Source organism: Pterocles gutturalis, unplaced genomic scaffold (genome assembly GCF_000699245.1).
Source record: "Pterocles gutturalis isolate BGI_N339 unplaced genomic scaffold, ASM69924v1 scaffold2083, whole genome shotgun sequence".
Lineage (NCBI taxonomy): Eukaryota > Metazoa > Chordata > Aves > Pterocliformes > Pteroclidae > Pterocles > Pterocles gutturalis.
The window spans coordinates 1,378-10,659 of record NW_010120119.1 but is presented as its reverse complement, the minus strand read 5'-3'; the positions used below and the strand labels follow the sequence as shown (position 1 = coordinate 10,659).

Here is a 9,282-nt window from a genome sequence, read left to right as displayed (position 1 = left end):
TGCTGAAGTCAGGGTTGTATAAACTGGGGGTGTAGGAGTCCATGCTCAAGGTGCACTCCACCTTGTACTCCTTCCTGTTTGGGATGTTGGAGCATTTCTGCATGCCGTTTTCACGATGCGATGAGCAGATGAACGGGTTTTCCTCCGCTTCGTCTGTCCGGTAGTACGGATGCAGGAAGGTAAGGTTGTATGTCCTGGAGGGGGAGGAAAGAGAAGGATGAGAACAAACGATGCAATCCTTGTTTCATCAGCAGCAAAAGGCGCTGGTTCTTGTGCCTGGTTTGAGTGCATTATTTCTCCTGCACCCTTCAGCCCTATCAGACTGGGGACAGCAAGCCACAGTTGAGATACCAACCCCTACCTTTGTCTACAAAGCTTTTTGCTCACAGCATCCTGTAAGGCACCACTGATCTTTCAGTTAAAGCTCAGCCTGAGCTTCCCCAAGCGAACAGAGCAGTTGAAAGCTGAAATGAGAGGGTACAGAGAGGAAAATCCCAGCAGGCCGGGTGCTTACCAAAAATCTAGGGAACTTTTTGTTTCCATCTAAGGTTTTTAAGATAGCTCTTCTGATGCTCAGAACATGCTTCAGAAAAGCTGACGGCAAAGTAGCTTTCCAATAAATTTGCCCCTCAGCATCTCTCTGGGATGAGCTTTAACAAGGAGAGACCCAGTCACATGCCATCTCCAATTCCATCTGTACTTACATAAAAGAAAGAATGGGAACTGCATGCGTGCTGCACATCTGATTTAATTGGCCTGGATAAAGTTTATGGCTCTGTTACAGCTAAGATAAGCAAGTGCTCTAATTGCAGCCTGGCAGGGATGCACCTTTTTTCCCAAACTGTGCTCTGGGGCAGATGAGCGAGCAAGCAGAGCCCAAGACTTTTCACGCTGTTTGATTAGCATCAGTGAGACCCACCTGCACTCACACTGCTGAAGCAGGCTCAAAATGAGAAGGTGCAAAGCCCTAGAGCAGACTTTATCTGCTGTGTTCCGAGCTGCAGGGATCTAAGATGCTACATAATCAGCCAGCAGATAAGGGAAAAGGCAACACAAATTATATGACAGAGCAAGATGTGGGCAGACGATAAGCAGGTAATTTTTCAAGACAGAACAGCTATATTTTTATCTGTTTCTGAATGTACCTAACTATTGAATAAACTTGGCTTTGATGACTGCCAAACCAGTGTTATTCCATGCAATTGCTTGAAATTGCTCCCCAAAACCCTTGACTCAAGCAGGAGTCACTCAGCAACTGCACGGTAAGGAGAGAGCAACTGCTGCAGGGCAGAGCTGAGAGGAAATTAACCCTGAACAACTTTCCTGGGGTATTTGGTTCAGTGAAACACTTGACATGGGTGTTGAGGGTGTACCCAGCTTCAGGAAGAGGCAACAGTAGAACTGGGCATTGTTCACTGGTGATTAAATGTATTCACCAGCTATTCCCCTCCTGCTGCACACTGTTCCCACACCTCTAGATAAAACTGTAATATCTTCTTCCCAGTTTCTATGCCTTAGATTCAAGAGACAAGAAAAACTTGAAAAGTGTTTTTCCTCCAAGACTGCCTAAAAGCTTTCTCCTTCCCCTCCCACGTATTGGTTTCACTTGGAGGAAATTTCCATATAAATCAAACAGAAGAAAAGGCTGAGCGCTACGCTAGCATGGTGTTTGCTACAAGATCAGATACTACAACCAGCAGAGATTGTCACACGGAGACAGGTATTATGGAGGCTTGCAAAGGATTAAAATGCACCAAGGCACAGGGATGTGTCTGGGAGTGCTACAGACTTTGGCAAAGACATCTGGGGAACTTGAGAGAAGAAACAGAGGGAGGAGGAGAAGAGATGCCTGAGGAGTGACTTCTCCTAACTCACAAAGTGGCAGGCAGAGACCCAGCAGCTCTGTTTTGGCCTTACTGGGTACGCAGAGAGGCTCAGTTCAGATCCAAAGGGCTCCTGTACCCTCAAATGTGATGGGGACCCCACCACACCTGGGACATCTTTGCTTACAGCCACAGTACCTGCCTGAGCCTGCTCCCCCAGGGAGGTGCTGGGGGGGCTCTGCACCTCCATGTGACAGGACACAGCCCAGGGCAGAGCCATGCCAGCCCCACCAGCCTCAGGAAGGACTTTTTCTTCTAAAACCCCCAGGTTTGAGAGGTCAAGGGTACCTGTCTCATTAGCCTCCTCCCACAGAACTCAATAGCAGGTGCTTGGTAGCTCTGAAGTCTTTCCAATGGGACACTGGGATCATTTCCACACCCTGTGATGGTGACAGGGGTCCAAAACCCCCAGCCCAAGCCTGGACTATGCTGTGCACTGATACAGCACAGTAGCACGGCCACAGGATGCTGGGGTATGACTGGCTTCCCCAGGGCTGACTTCACCACTCTTGAAACCAGGACTTTTGTGGGACCAGGACTTTTACAGGCAAAGAGCTACTCCTAAGTCCCTAAAATGATGGCAGCAGAGGTCTCATTTGGTACCTTCTCATCAAAGCACCTGGACCTCCAGCTCAGGCTCAACAGATCTCTGCAGTTCTCAAATCCCTGATGTTACGAGCCATGCAAACTCAAAACTTTGTCTGTTTGGATAGCTCAAACCCCAAACCTGGTGCTTGCAGCAGAGACAGACACAGAGGCGAGCCTCAGACAGTAACCTGCAGCCCTAAAACTACACATTGAACTCCCAGCCCTACAACAACCCCATGTGATCTTGGGAACATCTCTTGTTCTTTCTTTTTCCCCCTTTAAACAATGCTGACCAAGGCCCTTTGATCTGGATGTGCTACTCCAGTGATGTACTCTTCCAAACTACAACTGATCATCCAGGAAAACTTGCTCCAGAGCCAGGAGGAGCTGTGAAACAGCCCAAACTTATTTCCTTTGTCACCCCGGAAACAACACCCCACCACACCACCAGCAGCAGGGTCTTCCTGCTCACAAACACCTTTTGGCAGCGGGCAGGATGGGAAGGCTCAGCACATGGCAGCTCGTGGGCCAGTGTAATTAGGATTCTACCCAGAGCAAAGCTGGACTTGCAGAGGGAGACAGACCATCTGGAGGGATGGATGTGTAATTAGCAGCTATGGCTGCACAAGCTCCTTTCCTGGGAGCAGTTTTGTGTTTGACTGCAGACACACACATCCCTGTGCCAAGAACACTGACCATGGAAGAAGTGCTCAGACAGAAGGGCTGATGCATCAGCGCGATGCTCTGCTCCGACCTCACAGCCGAGCTCCCTCGTGAGCTGCCTCTCCCACCACGGCACAATATACACAACATTCAGTGCCACCCGCGACTCTGCAGCCGCCTGCCCTCCCAGCTGCAGGACTCTGATCCATGGTCACTGTCCCAGATTAATCATCTTTATTTCAGGCCCCAGAGCTGATCTCTGCTCTCCCAATATGCCCACCCCAGCTGGGCCAGCCAGACAGGGACACAGCTAGCCAGGGAGCAGCGTGCCAGCCGGTTCTGCTGGAGCCTACACACCCAGTATCGTTGGAGGTAGGGAACACAGCCAGGCTGGGGAGCTACGGGACCAATCCCCCTTCTGAGCACCGCTTCTCTATTCACACCACATTGCAACTGGAAAGGTCCTTGAAGAACGACACGCGCAGATTTGAGAGGCTGCATGTTGCCCATGAGTCACCGTTTAGGAAGCCTTGGGCTGAAGGAGAAATACTGCCTGCAGACACAGCGCCCTGGGCTGGGATCTAATAAGCTGCGTAGAGAAGATCTGAACACAAAACCTCTGGAGAGCCAAAGGAACAACACACTTTGGATGTGGGAGGAAAATAAAACCAGGAGAACAAAGCACAGCTTGACTGCAAAGGGTGGATGGAGCTTGATTTGGTTCTGCTGCTGCCTGATTTTATCCTCCCTTTCCTCTACCTTGCCGATCTTCGCAATTTTCCCCAAAATAATTTACAAACTAAAAGGAAGTCCTTCTTAGGACAGGCTGAAATCAGCGGCATGGGGTCCATTTCTGCCCAGTCCTCTTCAAGCCTTTCCCTCTTCCATGTCTGCTCCGGGCACAGAGACACTACGAGCATCCGTCCATCTGGGAGGGAGCCACACCTGTACCACCACCGAGTACAGCGGAGAAGGGACACACCAACCGACAGCAAGCAGGGCAAATTTAAGACCTTTTTCTCATTCCTCTGCTCAATGACCCTTGCTGGCAAAACCAAAAAGGGGAAAGAAGGAAGGAGAGCAAGAATGAGCAACAACAGTGTTGCAGAATGAGGGAATCCCCAATATCCAGAAAATAAATGAATTGGCTCTGCCAAGACCGTCTACCTCCACGTGCAGGAAAGGTCAATCTGACTTTTTACTTGCCAACAGGGATAGTCCAAATACCTTATTAATGGTAATGAATCCACTAATCACGAGACCCTTGTGCTCTAGGGAAAAGACATGAGAAACTAAGCCCCAGAATGGATCTTGTTATCACATTAGAAAGGATTAACACCCCTTTCTCGGCCAGCTGCCCAGTGCACATCTTTCTCTGGGCTTACAGCAGCTTTGCAATTTATTTCCCTTTCTCCCTGGGCACGTTCATGTGCAGGAAGGACAGCAGTGGGGCAGGAAAGCCGTTCTCTCCCATGTCAAAGGAGGCTGAACAATTATCCTCTGTTCCATCTCACCCCAGGCTCCGACCTCCCAGCACAACCATCCCATGCTGGACATCATCCACAACTGCTGGAGTTGTTGAGCTGAGCACAATCCTGCCTCAGCCTTCTGAGGAGCAGAGGAGGAAAGGGAAAAGGAGGAGAAAACCCAGCACCAAGCAGGATCTGCTCCCTCCAAGAGGAGGCTGCTCTCTGGAGGGAATCCTGCTGACAAGCCAACGTCGCAGCACAGAGCAATGCCAGAAGGAGCAATGATGCAGAACTCTGAAGTACCTTTCAGACTCTGAGCTGTCTGCCTTGGCTGTGTGCACCTTCTCGCAGCTCTACAAAAGCCAAAGGCAGTACAATGCCAAGCAGGTACGGAGTTAATTAAGACTGAAGTGCTCACATTACAACTGTCCTGCAGCATTAGGTAAATACAAAGCACTTCACAGCTTTCTCCCTTCTCCTGCTTCCAACCCACAGAGTTCCTTAAAAGGCTCCACAAGGGATAAAACACTTCCCTGCGTAACAACGCACAAGGAGCAGCCCCAGCAGCAACAACCCAGACAAGCTGGGGGTGACCCAAGTCTTGTATTTACAGAGATGATGGCAGGAGGGAGCCAGAGGGGCTGCATGGAGGAGACACACATCCTGGAGATCGTACAGATAAACCGCTGGCTTCGCTTGCCTTTCCCATGCATGTGTACTGAGCCTTCCTCTCTCAGACCAGACCAACCAAAAAAAGCCCTTGGGGAATTCCCACTCCAGCTCCATTGTCAGGGATCTCCTGCACTGGCTCAGGTAGCAGTGGAGACCATCCTGGCACTGCTGTTCCATGGCAGGGGAAGAGCAGTTTGGCCAGCGAGCTCCTTGGCAGGTTGAAGAAGTACCTGAGCCACCAGAGACCCCTGGAGCATCACTCTGGTCTCCAGGGCTGGCCGGGGAGTGACAGCTTCTCACATGTCCCGAACAGCAGTGACCCACTCCCACAAGCTTATTGCTTGCCAACTTGCTACTTTAACAGCCCAATAAGTGCCTGTAATTCCTTCAAAGTCACTACTGAAAGAGAGTCCTTAATAAAACAACCTCCTTCAAGCACGATTTTGCATTGCAACAGTGCAATTTTCAAAGAGAGCATGAAAGCAGATATTTTCAGGGCACCTGAGAGAAGTCCCAAAATTTTTATCAGAATGTCCTGTATTTAAAAATAGTCTCTTTACTGGAAACAGCCAACTTTCAAGGGGGATTTAAAAGAAAAAGTTTCAACAGGAAGAAGAATGATGGCAAAATCAAAGCCACTTCTTCCCACTGATGCCTGCTGTAAAATTGAATGGCCCAGAAAGCTGCTGGCAGCGAGCGTGCAAAGAAGCATGCAGCAGATAAGAAACTATATTTAAAGCACTGGTCTCTGGGCCCACTTACACCTGCTTTACTCCAGAAAACCTTTGGGGCTATGACCCTTCCTGGCCTGGCACCCTGGATCGTGTTCAGATGCTCATTCTTGCTTTCAAGCTGCTCTGCTCTCACCTGGGAGGGTTTGACACCACTGCCAAGGTGAGTCCTGCCAGTAACTCAGTTCTTCCCCTTCATGGGGCCGTAAGGAAAATCAGAACCAGGACCACCGTCTGCTCAGCCCCAACCCAGGCACCCAGTGCACCCATCTACGCTCCAGCCCCTCACAGCCTGCTGAAGGGCTGGTAAACATCAGTTTAGGCTGAGGACAACAATACTGGGATTTAGTGGGACTTGGCAGACAAAACTAAATAATCAGAATCTCATTCCCCCTTCCCTGCACAGCTCTGTTCTGTTTACTCCTAACCAAAACCAAAGCTTAACTTTAATCCCACATCCCCCGCGTGAAGGTTTTGTTGGTGGTTCTGTTCTCTTTGGCAGCTTTCCCTGGAAGGGGATGGATGGGCAGGGCTCTCCAGCACAGTGCAGGGATGGAGCAAGAGGACAGGGTGATGGACCCTCTCCAATCCATCCCTGGGCTTGACTTTTTCTATATCTCCACACTGACTTGCAGGCAGGAGAAGATCCCTCACAAACCTCCTGCCTCTTCAAACACAGGTCCTGAGGCTTAGCACGCGGAGCCTGATTTTGCCTTCAGTGACCAGGACCAAGACCCTGATAAGAAAATCCTGCGCCGCCTTTGATGCTGCTAATGGCCATTGCATAACAGCCCGCTTTCCCTGGGCTGCTTAATATCTCTACTTAGCAAACGTTTCCCCTGGGGTTAATTTTAAAAGCTCCACTTTGCAGGAAATCACACAGCATTTGAGAAACCTGGTCAGAGAGATGAGAGGGACTCGCAGAAGCTAATTACAGCTCTGCATTCGTTCCGTGTGCTCAAAGCACTGCCCACACATTGTGTCTGCCCCATGCAACAGGGACACCCCAGCACAGCTTTAGCTCCTCTCCTGGGCTTTGAAATGACAGCTCAGGGGTTACTCTGAGGGACAGAAGGTCTTGGTGACCAGCAAATACCCACCATGGGTGCAGGAGAGAGCTGGCAAGGTTGGAGCATCAAGATGCAGGAGCAGAAGCACACACGTGTCAGAGTCATTGATTTTCTACCTTTCAGCCTCTCTGATGGGATGAGTAAGCGCCATCAGGGATGCTCTGCAGCGCAGAGGCAGTCTCAGAGAGCTGAAAGCCACGGGACTAATCAGTGAGAGGCAGGAGCAGGACGTGGGGTGGAGCTGAGGGATAATCTCTGCTTGTCCTCCAGACACAATGCAAGTTGTAGACAGCAGATGATTACACACAGATATAATTACAGGCTCTATCTTCTGTTACAGACCCAGAGTTGCCCTGATTAGCTGGTCTCGGGCATTTCCCCACCTCTGAGCCACCGACATCTCCAGCAGTCTCTGACAGGAGCCCCTTTTCCCAGGCAGACCTCCCGTTTCCACTGGAGCTCACAGGCTGTGCTTGGTTTTGATCTGTTGTGCTGGTGGGTTTTAAGGGATGTCCTTCCATTGTCCATGGCAGGAGGGTTGGATGATCTTTAAGGTCCTTTCCAACCCAACCATTCAAAGATCCTACAATTGCACCCCTGAAGGGGCAGGTGCAGAACAGCCCAAGCACAGTATCATGCTGAGGGATTGCTGGGGACCAGCGAGAGCAGGACTGGCCCATGGCAGGAGATGAGCCAGGAGCTGAGGGTCATCCCAGTGCCACCAGCACAGACAGAGGCTGAACCCAGTAGGCAGAACCCAGGGCTGGCAGCAGGGTCTTTTCAAAGCCCCAGATATAGCAAGTGATGAACCAGATCCAGGGAAAACAGGCAGGAGCCAAAGAAACCAGAAACAAAGATCTGGAGACAGGCACACCAACAGCACAGCTCAAGCCAGGGCTAAGAGCCACAGTCTGAGCTTAAATAGAGCTCCTGGGCCACGGGCAGGGTGTGGGTGAGGGTCCTAAGTGAGGCTCATCAGGGTAATTAAGGCCTATGAGCACCCTCAGCACCCGTCAGGGCTGCTGGTCCATGCAACTGCCTAGCTTGGAAGAACCAAAACTAAAGTTTACATCAAAAAGAGCAGATGATCAAATGTGCTGCCCATCCCTGGTGCCTCTGCCAGACTGAGAGTGATGTACAAGTGTCTTTAACGCCTTTCACATCAAACTTCTTATCTGAATACACCTACAAAGATTTCTTTGTGTGTTTCAGCAGCATTTCCATGGTGCATCAACCTGCTGCCAGGTGGGGTGGTATGCTGGGTGACCTCCCAGACCTGTACAGCTTTGGGAACTGGCAATTTTAGGAGAGCTCTCATGTTTTTGTTTGTTCTAAATCCTCAGATTCCCAGAGTCAGGGATCTCAGCTTCCTCAGACAGAGATAATCCGAACCACTAACATCCTTGTCCTTCAGGTGCAGAAGAAAAACACGAGAAAGCCACTCCAAACCCTCAGCAACTTTCTGACAAGTAGGGGGTTTTCATACAAAAAGAAAATAGCCAGACTCAGAGTCTCCTGAAGCCAACAACCTTGTGAATCCAGACAACAGCCCCGTCCAGAGCTGCCGTCACAGCTGTATGGCACGGCCACGTCGTGCTCCCATCCACGTGCTGCTGGGTCTGACTTGGTTAGGTCTGGACACTAACCCTGCTGACCCTGGGGGTTCTCCGGCAGGGAAAAAGGAAGAAAAGGTTGAGATCTTTTTGCCATACTTACATTGCAAGGTTCCTGTCTAGGAAACACCTGTTTCTCAGCAGCCCTGCCCAGAGCTGCACACCGACAATCCCAAAGATGAAGAAGACAAAGAAGCACAAGAGGAGGACGTTGCCTAACATAGGCAGAGTATCTAACAGCAGGGTGACGAGTATTCGCATACCTGCGGGGAGAAGGAGAAAACAGGTTAGAGGAGCCCTTCGATGGGGAGAGCACCAATGCCACACCGATCCCACCTGCTCTTGGGCTTGGCCATGCAGCCAGCGCTTCCTGGGCAGAGGAATTGGGATGGTTACGTCTTCCCCTAGACCTTAAGGCTGAAAAGGAAGGTACAGAGTGCAGAAGGCTTAGCAGCACATGGGAACAAACAGCATATCTGCAAAGGGTGGGCTTAAGAGTGGGATTTTCAGATGTTTTCAGTAATGGAGCACTCAACAGCAGGCAAACAAGGGCAAAGCTAGAAGACAGTCTTTCCTGGAGAAACGCCCCCACA

At 50.4% G+C, this 9,282-nt stretch overlaps 1 protein-coding gene across 1 annotated transcript in view; it reads right to left on the bottom strand.

The window, feature by feature from the left end:
* Positions 1-9,059, bottom strand: part of LOC104464122 (voltage-dependent T-type calcium channel subunit alpha-1H-like) — a gene marked incomplete at both ends in the record, with an annotated part of 28,826 nt that extends 19,767 nt beyond the window's left edge. The window contains 2 exons of the mRNA XM_010076755.1: positions 1-194; positions 8,793-9,059. The exon at positions 1-194 is cut by the window's left edge and continues 113 nt beyond it. Coding sequence (XP_010075057.1) covers positions 1-194; positions 8,793-9,059 — 461 coding nt within the window. The remainder of the gene's footprint in view (positions 195-8,792) is intronic.
* Positions 9,060-9,282: the final 223 nt, after the last annotated feature.